This window comes from Delphinapterus leucas, chromosome 14, assembly GCF_059928025.1.
Source record: "Delphinapterus leucas isolate spDelLeu-1000000601 "Yukka" chromosome 14, BTC_Dleu_Yukka2, whole genome shotgun sequence".
NCBI classification, from domain to species: domain Eukaryota; kingdom Metazoa; phylum Chordata; class Mammalia; order Artiodactyla; family Monodontidae; genus Delphinapterus; species Delphinapterus leucas.
Window position 1 is genome coordinate 49,951,217 of NC_143142.1, and position 14,638 is coordinate 49,965,854.

A 14,638-nucleotide genomic window follows, 5' to 3' on the forward strand; every position below is an offset into this window, starting at 1 on the left:
CTTCCTCCTTGATGTTTTGTGATCCTTTCTTTCCCAATATATTTTCTCTTTACCATTCATCACATCGAACAATATGCTTTCCTTTTTTTCCACTGCCATCTATAGTTTCCAAAACCAATAGATGTAAACCCCAGAACACTCTTGGACCTGAGCAACTTCAAATCCACAGGCCTGAAAATTTAAAAAAGAGGACTCCAGAGAACCTTGTTGGGGGGGAAGCAGGGGAGTGGAGGCCATGGGGAGGAAGTCACATACAGGGGATGCTTCAGGGAAACACCCCAGGAGCAATGGTTGAAGGTGGGTACAGCATAGACTCAGCAGTGTAATCCTGTCTGAGTCCCAGGTTAATGAATCTGTAGGAAGGACAGAAGAGAAATGCCAAAGACCTGATTGTGTGTAGTTTTTCATCTATAGACAATGCCAACACCAATGTTCAGTTATTATTGGAATTTAAAGTATATGTGTGTGGTGTAGAGTAACAAATGGCAGAGGTTGAGAGAGGCCAAATCATGGAACGCCATGCTAATTTTATTAACCTATGTAGTGCATTAAGTATAAGTCTAGAATTTAAAATTACAAAGGTTTTCTAAAAATTGATAAGAAAATACAAATAACCTATATTAATCAGGACAGAAATCCAATTCAATTATCTTAAACAAGAAAGGGACTTTATTGGCTCACAAAACGTTAAAGTCCAGAGGTAGGGCAGGCTTTAGGCACAGCTGGATCTAGGGCCTCCAGAAAATTGACATCAGAACTTAGTTCTCATTCCTTTCTGCTAGCCTCTGAGTTTCCCCTCAGACTCGCTCCACATGGTACAAATTTTCAGTCTTACACAGTCATTAGTTCGTGAGATCTCTGTCGAGCGTTCTTTCCAAGAGTTCCAGCAGAAGTTCTGTTGAGGGCTTTCTTTAGCCTGGCTTGAGTTACATGCCCATTCTTTAATCACTGTGGCTAAGGAGCTGTGGGACTCAGGAGGGCCAGGCCTGGTTATGTACTCACCTAAGCCACAGGGCATGGGTTCCCCACAATAAATAAGGATTCTGTTATCACAAGATGGGGAAAGAGATGCTGAACAAAAACAACATATATCCACACATAACCCAACAGAAGAGCAGGTAAAGGATACAAACAATCCATGATAAAACTATAAATGGCCAATAAATATATGTAATCAACCTCACCATTAACCAGGGAAATGCAAAATCATCCTTTTTTTTTTTTTTGCCCATCAGATAAAAATTATCAAGTGTAGGTAAGGCTATATGGGGAAATGAGCACTTTCTATACAGTTGGTGAAAATAGAAAGTTATGAGGGCCTTTGGGAAGGCTAAGGTGGGTCTACCAGAGCACACCCTTTGTCCCAACAATCTACATTATACTCCATTCTAAAGACATATTCACACACGTGCACAAAGAGATATGAAAGAGATCTTTACTTCGGCAATGTAATAGCAAAAGAAAAAAATAAGGGAATAGTTAAATAATGGTATTTTCATAGTATTGAATACTATTTAACCATTAAAGAAATTTAAAGACCTCAGGATCTGAGACAAAAAAAAAAAAGCAAGCTGCAGAATACATACATATGATCCTATTTATGTAAAAACAGCATTTATATGTGTATGTATATTCACATGGAAATTATGGAAAGGAGATCAGAAAAACGTATACTAAACTGTGGGCAGTGGAATGTGATAGGAAACGCTGCAGAGAAGGGTCTCTCTTCAGTCTTGTGTAAGAGTTAAGTACACTGAGATGGTAGTCATTTATACTTCCATAATTAAAAAAAATGGGGAAATGCAATTCACAATAGGAAATGAAAATGGCCAATAAACATATGAAAAGATGTTCCTTCTTATTAACAAAGAAAAGAAAGATAAATTTTTGCCTATCAGAGTGGCAAAAATACTGAAGGATTCAGTGTTGGTTGGGAGTGTAGGCAAAGAGGCACTCTGACTGCTGATAGAGTTGTAAAGTGGTATAATCTTTTTGATGGTATTTCTCAAAATGTTAAATGTGCATGTTTTCTGACCCAATAATTCCACTTCTAGCTATTTATCCCACAGAAATACCAACACAGGCAGCAAAATATATACGGATGTTAACTCTACCTTTACCTATAATAAAGAATCAGAAATAACCAAATTACCTACCAATAGGGGTTGGCTAAATAAGTTACAGTGTATTGATGCAATGGATTAGTATGTAGCTATAAAAAGACAATGTCTACATCAAAGTGGGAGGGAGGAGGCAAGTCTCAGTGCAGTTCACGTAAAATAGGGATATGTACCTACCACACTCATATGATCGCTGTGAGGATTAAGAGTTAATCCACGGTAAAGCACTTCCAACAGTGCTTGTATACAGTGACAAGTGTCAGCTATTAACACATTTTTGCTTAATTATGTATATGTCTAAGTCTGGAAGAACAGCAAACCAAATAATTATTACTTCTGTGTGAAGACCATGAAAAGGAATGTCCTTTTTCATTTTACATTTCTGTACTGTAGAAAACTCAAACGAGCATGTTTTAATAGCTTTTACATTTGTTAACCGTAAGATAAAAGCATAAAATTTATCAATCAAGGTTTAATAGCCATCATTCATTGCATTGTGAAAAAATATACATCCCTGGAATTCACAGAACTAGATTTTGAGTTTTAGCTCTAATTGGCCACATGCAAGTCACACAATCTCTAAATCTTGCTTTCCTAGTCTACAAATCTAAGTGAGATAGGTAAAGTGTCTAATCCAATGTCTGGCATGCAGATTACTTCAGTACATAGAACTCTCCCTTGAACTTACACAAATGTATTAGACATATTGCTAAATGATCAAGTGCTAACTGGGTGTGAATGTGGGGAGTTCAACCTCCAAGAAAACCAAAAGAAAATTTAGCAGTAATGAGCAAATAAATGCTCAGTGGCTACTGGACAGGCATCAGCAGTCTGCATGCTGTTAACAATGACTGCTCACTTGATAACCCAACAGATGCCACTGCTTGGCAACTGCCAGATCACCACTTCATCAGAGGCTGGGCACCCCCCCAGAATCGCCAATATGATTATCTGTGTTAACGTAAATGAATGTCTGGATGAAACCATAAATCACCAAATAGTTATTTAAAATCAATTTGTCTAGCGGGAACTTAGACTAACCAGAGATGGCGAGTACACAGACCATCACTTCCTTTTCATGTGTATTGTCACACAGTTTTTTTGGGTCCAACCCATTTTCCCCAGAGCCTTGCCTTAGTTTCAGAATCCTTTCTAAACAACGAACAGGTATCGGAGATGGCAAGACCACCTCATATTTGCCAACTCAAATACTTTCTCTAAGCTCTCACATTATACCAAACATCTTTGGCATTTATGAAAAATGTACCACAGAGAAGCTTCTTTGTATATAGGAAAAATAAGATCTAAAAAAACCCATGAAATTCTAGCCACCAAGAGGTTATTCCCTTCTTACCTACTCTGATAAAAGAATTCTGTCATCCCAGCAGTATTCCAAATATGCCACCTCAAAACCTACTTGGAAAGAAGCCAGTTATAAATAAATAAATCAATCAACCCAAGACCGTTTTATCTTAGAGTGGAGGAATTTATAGCTTTATTGGACATTGACTTGTTTCCTCTCAGCCACAAAGAGAAGACCCAAACAAAAGTCCCTACATATTCTTGTATAACTTAAAATACATTATATCATTACTACATATTTATACTTCAATAAATCTTAATCTATAAAGCACATTTCTTATAATTATCAGAAAATCTATAAACAAGCTCCATTCTGCCTCACTTCTCCACCAGCTGGCCTCGCATTAGTATGCTTTTTAACAGGCTCATGCAAATCTCACCTTCCATTTTTTAATTTGATCCAAGTACCAGATGTAACCAAAACCTCTGGAACTATGAAATATTTTTACTCACATGGGTCATTTTCCACACAATTATGCCCACTATAAAAAAGCCTTTTCTCATATCTATATTTTAACTTTCAGAGTTTTCCACTAAACAGAACCACAGTACTTGGGATTCTCAGACAAGGAGTATATGATCCTACTACTACAATGTGTATTATTTTTATACATTAAAAAAATGTGTTAAGACTTAAAATGAAAAAAAAAAATAGTTCCACCAACTCTGACAGTTAAACTAGTTATTATAAGCTAGTTTTATTTTTTTAAATAGAACCCAGTCAACTTAACATGTAAGTATAACCTCAATGCTACTAGAGATTGATTAGTTTTTTTGTTTTTTTTTTATAAAAGACCCACAAACCTCCAAACTGTGATAGTTATCTCGGACTCACCTCTGAAGATTGCTGAAGAGCTGGCTAGCTCTTTGAGCTGAGTCTTCCTTTACCCAAATACAACACCCTGGTAAGACAACTATGGCTCTAGGAATCTGAGGTGGGGGAAGAGGCTAACTCACATGCAACAGCTTTGTACCAACCCCCAATGATTTACAGTGGAAGAAATACCTACCTAATTATGGCAGGGTTACAGTACCTAGCACAGTGCCTTGTCGGTAGAAAATTTAATAAATGCACGGCTGCTTTGTTAGCCTGGTGTTCAATCCTTTTGTACCAAAGGAGTAAAATCGCAAACCTGATACTCATTGCCCACCTGTCATGGATTTTTCTGTCCTTAAAAATGAAGGAAAAATAATAATGACTTAGATCTTCAAGTCTTTTGTTTTCTAAAAGCCAAGACAGACCATCACTCTTGTTTACATTTGCCCTTCAACACTGCCATTCACTACAAATCTTTTCCTAGTGTTATAATTTCTACCTTCATAGTTTTATAACTGTTTATTGTTTAGACTGTCCACTTTCTAATGATACATGAGAGGACATTATTTTCATTAGTGGGATGCTTCCCAATTACAGGTAAGATGAGCTATTTTTGAGTTTTCCTGCAGGCAGGAAACTAACTACACCTAGATAAATTCTTGATATACTTCAATTCTTGGATCAAAGTATTTGTCAATCTTCCCCAATCTAGGTGTCCCATTCACTTTTTGATGTTTCATCACCATCACTTCTTATCTGAGTTTTAAGGCTCATTTCACTTTGAGGTTTTTGGTCATCCTTTATCTTCTATTTTCTGAAATGCATATTCAAATTAGGTAAAAGAAAACTGGAAAAAATGGTTTCAGTTTTCAGATTTTACAATTCCTACATTGCTTTTCAATGTAGAAAGGAATGTATCCTTGTAAAGAACATTTCAATGATCAACACAAATAACATATCTGTCTAAGAAGGAAAGTTTTAACAAAGGGACAAAGAATCAGGTAGTTTATCATTTGGAAAAAAAATAAGAATATAAACATCACATGGAAGATTTAGGCATTATCACCTGAATTAAGTTTAAAATTTCAGTTTCTAGGCAGGTATGACACCATTTCTTTCAAGATAAGATAATAATAGTGGGTGAAAATTTTCTACATTTCCCAGTGGATTTTCTAAGTCTATAGGAAAACTATTATGTATCATTTCATGTTTTTAATTTTGTCTTCATTTCAGAAGAAAAAGACCTGAGTGCTGATTTTTTTTTTTCATTTCTTAAACTTTCACAACATTGAGAAGTTTCTCTGCATTGTGTCTTCGTTGATGTCTAAAAAGATTTGAGCTTTGACTATAGGATTTCCCACACTGAACGCATTCATAAGGTTTCTCCCCAGTATGGATTCTCTGATGATTAATAAGCCCAGAATTCTGGCTAAAGGCTTTTCCACATTCGAGACATTTGTAAGGTTTTTCTCCAGTATGGACTCTCTGGTGTTGCACAAGGATAGAACTCCTGCTGAATGCTTTCCCACACTCAACACATCCATAGGGTTTCTCCCCACTGTGGATTCTTTGATGAAGAATAAGGGCTGAGCCCTGACTGAAGTGTTTTCCACATTCATCGCATATATGTTGTTTCTTTCGGGAGGGATTTCTCTTTCTTTCAAACCTGCCCTTGGGAAAACAGGTTTCTCCATATTTAAAAATTTGAGGAACACCTATATTGAGAGTGCCAGGAACTTCATGAGATTCTACTGCTGAAGGAATCTCCTGCTTTGGAGCTAGCGCTCCATTTTCAGTCCTAGCATCATCATCTGAAATAAACAGAAAATGTAAATATCACTCATTTCCTATTCTGAGAGGAAAGAAACTTGAAGAAAAAATTTTTTAAAAAATAAACTAAAAGTAAATAGCTTGCATATGTCTATAAACAGCACTATGAAAACTGGTGATAAGGTTACCTACTCTCAAAAAAGAAAAAAAATGAAATGGCTGATTATGAGGTTAATGAAGTGAGAGCATGGGAACATGAGAAATTAAAAGGTTGTATCCTAATAAAAGTGGTAACATAAGGGAGTGGGTTATACAGTAGTAGTCAAAAACCAAAGGGCAGAGAAATGGCAGATTTTTTAGAGAGTCTAAGTTTGTTAGAGACAGTCAAAGTGATGCAGCTAGGTCTGGAGAAAAATAAAATAAAATTGGCCATTAGAAATCATTTTAATATTCTTTTGCTTTGAAAAAGGGAGAAATTATATCAAAATACAATGTGTAAATAACCACCAATCTGTCAGAAAGTGACTATTTCTAAAATGAGCAGGACAAGGCAGGTCACAGCCAAGATCAGACTAAAAGGAGAATATAGGAGTCCTGACAAAAAGCTGAAGGTAAGCCGAGAGTGTCCTGTGTTAACTTGGGACATGACACTTACAAATTCAATGCACCTTTAATAACTGAAAGTTTTCCTTTAAAAGCAGCCTCATGTATTTGGTATTTGTCATGGTTTTTAGACGAGTTGTTACTTCCAGGCCTCAGTTAGATGTGTTCAGTGAAAGAACGGCCCAAATTACCAACATGAGGTACCATGACCCACCTGTAGGCAGGCAGTGATTATGAGCGAGTCTCATTTCAGACCTTCCTGAAACTTCAAGCCTTAAAGAATAAACACAGTTACTAAAGGGTGAACAGCACTGCTCAAAAAAGTTATAAACAGTGAGCCAATCTGTAACAAATGATTAAGAAAGGGATAGTCAGAAAAAAGGCTGACAAAGAGATGCTGAAGAGTTAGAGGGGATCAGTGAGGTCTGGAGACTTGAAGAACAGAGACGTGAGTGTGAAGGTGACAAATGGCACACAAAGAATTGAGCTCCCAAGTGTGGTAGAGACCAGACTGCTAAAATGAGGCTACTTAAAAAGAGGCGAAAATTATCCTAAAGTTCAGGCAGGGGAGAAGTTCCCAGGAAGATACCACCTCCAACAACCAAAGACAGTGGTTCTCAAACTTTATTGCACAAAAGAATGCCCCATAATTCAGAGGGGAAGCCTGCTCAGAGCTCATTACACTAGCATTACCTCCAACTACCTCAAGGAATGATTCCCAAAGCAGTCTCAAACAAAATTTCATTTTAATTCATAAAAATATGAAAAAGAAATGTAGCGGTTTTAGGAATATACGGGGTTGTATCAAAATAAGTAAGTATGTGGCATTAACTGCCAAGATACTGGGAAAGAACAGCCTTAGTGAATTATGAGCTTTCTACTTAATTTTTCTATACTTATATTTATTATAGCTAGGGGCCATATTTTTGCCTAAATACTTAGAAAAGGTGAAGAATTTTCTCTAAATATCATTTCTACAAAAGAAGCTTCTTAGGAAACAAAAATGACTTTAGGTAGGATGTTTGAAGGAAAAAACACATACAAAAAGCTACAAATTCAGAAAAGGCTTCAGTAATAAACTATAAACAAAAATACTAGATTTGAAGAGGTATCAGGTAAGCTTATTGTACCAGGAACACTAGGCAAGAGACTAAAAGGATGTGAAACAGATGGCAAATAAGCAATACAGCAAGTGAAACAGAGTGACCCGGTCTACAGGTGGGTGCTGGCTCAGAGTAAGGCAAATGCCAGCCTGAAATGGATAGGCCTTCAAAGAAAGAAGTAAAAGAGAAGAAAAGGCTGATGATGTTAATGTTGAGGAATAAAAGACCTGAGGTTAGCAAACCAACTGTTATTAGAAAAGAATCGAAACCCTACAGTGTGTCTATGTCTAAGCAATCAAGTTAAGGTGATTATTCCCCCCCCCACAGTAAAAATAAGCAAAGAGTTCCGGACAAAAGGTCCACACCCTCTTTCATCCTCCTGCCCACATGGGGTCCTCACCACAGTGCCTTAGGGAATGGAGCTCCCAGGATGCCCACTTGAGCTGGTTTTCCACTGCATCGAGCTCAGAACTTGGTAATCCCTGAGCTTCTTCTTGAGATACCATCTCCTCTACTAACACTTCCCGTTTTCGTCGTCGAAGAGAAACCTGGAAATGAAAGGGTTTGGTTCAGTTGAGAACGAACGTGATGAGAATCAAACCTAAACGCACACAAAAGAAACCATACAAAACATATGCTGCAGAGGCCTAGATGGCAAACAAGCATAGATAATGGGGGGGGGGGAGCGACACAGAAACATAATTTTAACTTAGTTGAGTGGAATTAATTCAGCAGCTGCGCCTACTGCCATGCCAATGCTCCTGACCCAGGAACGTGACGCAGCAGGCTTACCGGCTGTCCAGGGTCGTCCAGTTCACTCTCTAAATCCTCCAGCACCGTCACTGCCTCCTCTCCATTCTCTGGATGATGCTCTCGAACCCAAGTCTGTAGCTCCTTGGGTAGGATGGCAACAAACTGCTCCAGTACTACCAGCTCCAAGATTTGTTCTTTTGTGTGTGTCTCTGGCCTGAGCCATAGACGGCAAAGTTCCCGAAGCTGGCTCACAGCTTCACGGGGCCCAGGTGAATCCTGGTATCCAAACTGCCTGAATCGCTGCCGGAAAACCTCCGGGTCAGGGAGATGGTTCCAGGGGATACTTGACCCCTCTTCGCCATCAGGATCCTCCTCCAACTTCACTCTCAGAATTTTTTCCTCTTCATCTGGAGTTGGGATGATAAGTATTGAATCCTCTTCCACTGACTGTGCAGACATCCTGATTTATAATACTTCAAGAAAAGACAATCAAGGTAGGATACAGGCCTCAGGGAAATACCCCGTTTTCTTCACAGGCACTCCTGAGGCACAAGAAATGAAAAATATATAAATGACCAAATATTCTAAGAATTTGGACACATACCGATTAAAGGAAATAAAAATGTATTCTTTTACTAGGTTAAAAATTCCAATCAATAACCTAAACCAGAAGTTGGCAAACTACAGCTCATGGCCAAATCTAGCCTGGTGCCCATTTTTGTACAGTGCTTGTACTAAGAAGAGTTTTCACATTTTGACATGGTTGAAAGAAATCAAAAGAACACTCCATGACATGTGAAAATGATACGAAACTGTCTCCATAAATTTATTTATTTGTTCACGCTACAATAGCAGAATTGAGTAGTTGCAATAGACACTATAGGGCATGAAAAACCTAGTATTTACTCTGGCCCTTTAGAGAAGAAGTTTGCCTATCTGTGACCTACAAAACCTATTTCAACAATCAAAAGAATCCAAGTAAGCACCAGACCACTTCAGTGTTATTTAAATGCATCTGACCCTTGAACACATTATTTGCAATTCATAACTGGTGTTCCCTGACACACTTAGGTCACCTCAAAAGCAGGGACTGCTTTTTCATTATCCGCTTAAAAAATTTCTTTTGACAAATGTTTTTTAAGGGCTACGAAATATTTTCAAAATGTTTAAGAACTTCCTGGAGTTAAAATATACGTGAAAAAAACATTCACTTGCTCAGTAACAGATACATAATGTTGATAAAAATTAACCACTTATGTGCCATAAAACTTAAGTATTATTCAGTCACCCACCGCGCCGTAAGTACCTTTACATTTGTAATGACAGGCATTGATCACAGTAAAATTCTTCGAAGAAAAGGCACTCTCATAACACCGTAACTTCGTGCAGTGGTGCAGACTCTTGTCCTTACACTGGGTGACTCACAGGCTCCCTGGCTTCTACCTTCAGGGAAACCTTGTACTATTTCTGATCCTTTCCTTAGTATTTGCACAGTCATGCCCATGCCATTGTTTACAATACCCATTAGGAATGAGCCATGCAGCTACTCAATGTACCTATTCAGGACCCAGAATGTGAAAGCCAGTAATTTCCAAACAACTTCCCGTAACCCCATGAGACTAGGAATCGGAAAAGATCTTATCAGGTAATATACATAGAGATGTAATTAAATACTCTGGAGTGTGGCGGCCTTACAAACACGTAGGTTTGGCCTACAGATTCGTTTGTTCCTATTCCAAGACCCTACCTTATCGACGGCTCAAACAGTCTACAGAAAATAAATTTCTCTTCCTTTTACGTTCTCATACAGCACCCTGCCCGTGGGACGTGAGGAGGTGCGGGGAGAGCAGCCTCGCTGTCCCGACGGTGCGTGGGCGGGGAGCCCAGTTCCAAGTAACCCACTCCTGCAGACTGCCGCTGCGAACCCCGCCCCCACCGCAGCGATTCCAGCCTTCTTCCCCGCACTCGCCGCGGCAGCTTTCGTTAGACCAAAAGCCACTCTGCCACAACAGCGTCGAAGCCACGGTACTTCCGCCCGCGGCCGGCTGAACTACAAGTCCCGGCAGGCCCCGCGCGAGGTCCGCCCACTCCCACCTCCGCTCGAAAAGAATCCCAGAACTCTCCGCGAGATGCCAGGGCCTCGAAATAGAACAAAACCGGCCGATGGGGGAGGGGAAGGCAAGGGTCGCGGAGGACACAAGGGATGGAGGAGTCTCCGAAGGTGCTGAAAGCCGAATCTGGCTTTCCGTCTACCCCTCGCCGTCCCCCAACTGCCGGGCACGGAGACCGCGGCCTGCCCCCCCGCGCCTCCCGGGAAGCCGAGAAAGGTCCCCGCCAGGCTTCTTCGCTGACTCTTGCCAAAGCGGTCCGCAGCCCGTAGCCCAGAGTCCCCCTCACGCACTTCCCCCCACTCTCGCGCAAACCTCGGGCTCAGGAACCGCAGCCGCTTCGCTGTGCACGGCGGACGCACAAACGCCACTCACGAGCGGTTTCCCAGCAGCCCCCGGCGCAGACTGCTTCCGGTCTGCGGGCCCCAGGAGGCGGGGGGAGGCGAAGCACCGCGTTACCATGGAGATGCGCTCCGGGCGGGGGGAAGGGCTGTCCGACGACAATGACTGCTTTGAGGCTACGCTTGGCCTCGCGCCTCTTTCCTCCGGATAGCCCAGCCTTCTGTGTTCCGCTTAGAAGACAAGGAAAAGAAAGAATTCAGCCACTAAGATAGTCTTACGGTTTCATAAGCCTTTTCACATGCATTATCTCATGTGATCCTCACAGTAATCCTCTGACAGAAGTAACAAAAGCTAATATTTATGAATGCTAACTACATCGTACCAGGCACAGTCACCATGCTTTATATGTATTGTAATTTAATTTTCACAACAACCCTAAGATGGTAAGAACTTTTATTATCCCCATTTCACAGCTGAGATAATCGCGGCACAAGTAAATAGCTTGCCCAGAGCTCATAACTAGTAAGTGGGAAGCAAGATTTAAAACCAAGGCATGACTCTAACCTTTGCCTCCCACTTGCTGTGCTATAGAGCTTTAGTATGACCAATTTATGTGTCAGGGAAACAAAATGAGACTCTTAACCAAGAGCTTTGGCAATGATCGCACATTGAATTTGCAGAATGCGTGGTCACCTTCTGACTTCAGGCTTGACATTTCATACTACAAAACAGCTACCAAAGTGATCGTTTAAAAACATAAATCAGATCATTTCATCCCCTATTTAAAGGCCTTCAGTGGATCCCTACTGCCTTAATTATGACATAAAAACTCCTGACGTTTGTCTGTAAGGCCTCCTGTAATCTGTTCCTTGCCCCCAATCCCATCTCCAACCCACCCCACTCCACAGCTCTTAGGCTCATTGTGACCCAGGATCCTCAGCCTCCCTGACCACCTTTCCTCCCAGAAGCCTCCCCACTCTCAAGCACTGGGTAGAAGTGAGCCCACTTATTCATTTCTCTGGCTTTTGTTTTCTTTTGTTTTTCTCCATAAGTCCCCTAAGGGCAGGGACCTTGCCTGTCTTGTTCACCACAGTAACCCCACCTAGTAGTCCCAGGATGCTGACTGCCTGGTACATAGAGAACCCAATAAATATTTATTGAATAAATGAATGAAGCATGGGCTGCTCAGATTGCTGCCTTTGCTAGATCACATGTCAGGCCTCAGAAACCACACAAAAGAGCCCTGTTGTTTAAGTTCTGTGTTAGAAGTGCAGGTCCAGCCTTCCAGAAGCATTCCAAGATCCTCAGGCTTCAGCTTTCTGCCTCCTTCAGGAAAGTGTCCTTTGCAAAGAGCCCTCAAGTCTCTGCTGGATTCATGAATGAGAGAGCAAGTGAGTTAGAAGCTGATGGTATAGCATTACTCTACTCTCTGACTAGAGCTTTGCCTCCCCAGAACCCCTGCGACTTCTAATGCCTCTTCTCTCTTCATTTAGGAGGTTTCCGAAATCCAGACTTTTTTCTCTCCTGCTTGTCTACTGCCACCAACCTACCTGGCTGCTCTTCCCAACCTTTCTCTCTTCTGTGACTCTAAAAGCTAGCTCAAGGCATTTTTGTTTTTTGTTAAGAGTTCTTTTTTTTACATCTAATTAATGTTGGAAAACTAAAAGGATACACATCAAACAGAAATACTTGGGGAGATTAAAAATGTTGCAAAATTTTACAAAACCCTTTGCCTGGGATTCGTTCTATCATTCCTAATTCTGAGAGAATAAATGGTAACCACGATGAAGTTTTCCTCTCTAATTTACTCGTTTGAGGGCAGGGACTACCAACCCCGGTTTTGAAACACCATCCTTCTGAGCCCCACTATGTGAGCTCTTTCCTGAATGGTGGACCCTGTTGCTATCTTAAAGATCTAGTCTTAAAGATCTAGGACTTCCCTGATGGCGCAGTGGTTAAGAATCCGCCTGCCAATGCAGGGGACACGGGTTCAAGCCCTGGTTTAGGAAGATCCCACATGCCACAGAGCAACTGAGCCCGTGCACCACGACTACTGAGCCTGTGCTCTAGAGCCCTAGGGCCACAACTACTGAAGCCCGCGCACCTAGAGCCCGTGCTCCACAAGAGAAGCCACCACTCTCCACAACTAGAGAAAAGACCATGCGCAGCAACAAAGACCCAATGCAGCTAAAAGTAAATAAATTTATTTAAAACAAAAAAGATAGAGCATCATGATCCTCTGGGCAACCTGAGTGTAGGGAATAGCTCTGTGCCAGTGCCTGACGACCTTGCACATAGCTACAGAGGCCACAGAGCCGAGGCTTGTGCTGCAGCTGACCTGAGTCTTGGCAGAACACCTTGTGATCCCCCTGGCACATGAGAGGCTCATGAGGAGCTGCTATAGGCCATTTGCCACTCAGCTCCCTGTCCTCCCAGGAGGCTGTCAGGGAAGTTTCTCCAGGCTTCCCAGGTTGTGATGAGGCTTTCTGCCTCACCAGCCTAGAGTACAGATGCAGATTATACACAGGTTTAGATATGCAGTGTGGCATTAGCCCCTCAGCAACAAGGGGTCCCACATCTCAGGTTGCAGTCACCCAACTGTTGTTTTGGTGTCATCCTTTTGGTGTGTGAGACAAAAGCTCATGGGGAGCTGAAACCTTTGGCTACTCTTGCTTTGTCTCTGTAAGTAATAATCTGTCTAAATCTAAAAACGGCTTGTTGTTTCTTTACCAGCCAAATCTTTTAACCTTGCCTTGAAAGCATCTCATCCATTAATTAATGGTAAAAATTAAATGCAAACAAACAAAAGCAGACAGATGCTACCTGGCTGAGTTCCAGAGACCTAGAAATGATTAAAATGAAGTCATGATTCCCTCTTTTAACATTACCGTCTCTTCAGGAGATAGACATAGAAAACAAGGAGATAGACATAGAAAACAAGTATTTACAAGACAATGTAGAAGTGCTACAGTAAAAGCGCTTAAGAATACCAGCAAGGAAAAAAAAAAAGAAAAGAATACCAGCAGGGGCACCTAAATGAATTAGTATGCTGAAGAGGAACGGAGGCACCCCGAGAGGGAGGAAGTGGAGTAAGAAAAGTTTTCACGCTGAACAAAAACACAGACCTTCAGATTTGGTGTTACCATATTTCATCCAAAAATTATCTTTTCTAGGATTTTCTCTAACAATTATTTTGGAGCTCTCATACCTTCTCCTCAGCTCAAAAGTATCTCCCTCTGGGCACTTAAAATACACTGGTTAAATATTCCATTTTAGCTAATAAATGCACTGCACCAGGAATCTTTTCATTGCAAGTGACTAAAAAGGTAACTGTGGCAGGCACTGTTAGTTTCCTACATAAAGCACTCCCCCTTACTTCTAATACACCCCTCATTTTTTTGATTTTGGGGGCCCAACACTGTGCCCAGCCCATAGATAATAAGTTGTGATTGAGCTAAGCCATCCATGACTTCTCTGTTTCTCTTTGCCATGTATTCACTTTGCCTTCCTAATGGCTAGGAATGGCCAAATGATTCTGTTCTGGTCAATGAGATGTAAGGGGCAGGAGTTTGTGTATTTCAAGAAATTTATCTAATTCATGTAAGTTGTCAGATGTATTAGCATAAAGTTGTTCATAATATTTCCTTAATATCCTGTCTA

General features: G+C 40.9%; 1 protein-coding gene and 1 pseudogene across 3 annotated transcripts; one reads left to right on the forward strand and one right to left on the reverse strand.

Moving 5' to 3' along the window:
• Window positions 1–507: 507 nt before the first annotated feature.
• Window positions 508–11,051, reverse strand: ZNF24 (zinc finger protein 24). 3 transcript variants are annotated; one of them, XM_022586981.2, is made up of 4 exons: window positions 10,952–11,051; window positions 8,568–9,070; window positions 8,176–8,323; window positions 508–6,110 (listed from the first exon to the last, which is right to left on the reverse strand). In XM_022586981.2, the coding sequence occupies exons 2-4, from the start codon at window positions 8,985–8,987 to the stop codon at window positions 5,572–5,574; spliced, it is 1,107 nt and encodes a 368-aa protein (XP_022442689.1). In that variant the 5' UTR covers window positions 8,988–9,070; window positions 10,952–11,051; the 3' UTR covers window positions 508–5,571. The 3 variants fall into 3 exon arrangements, with proteins under 3 accessions (XP_022442689.1, XP_089751196.1, XP_089751195.1); XM_089895070.1 differs by lacking the exon at window positions 10,952–11,051 and adding an exon at window positions 10,276–10,461; XM_089895069.1 differs by lacking the exon at window positions 10,952–11,051 and adding an exon at window positions 9,835–10,461.
• Window positions 10,407–12,112, forward strand: LOC149747624 (uncharacterized; annotated as a pseudogene).
• The last annotated feature ends 2,526 nt before the right edge of the window (window positions 12,113–14,638 follow it).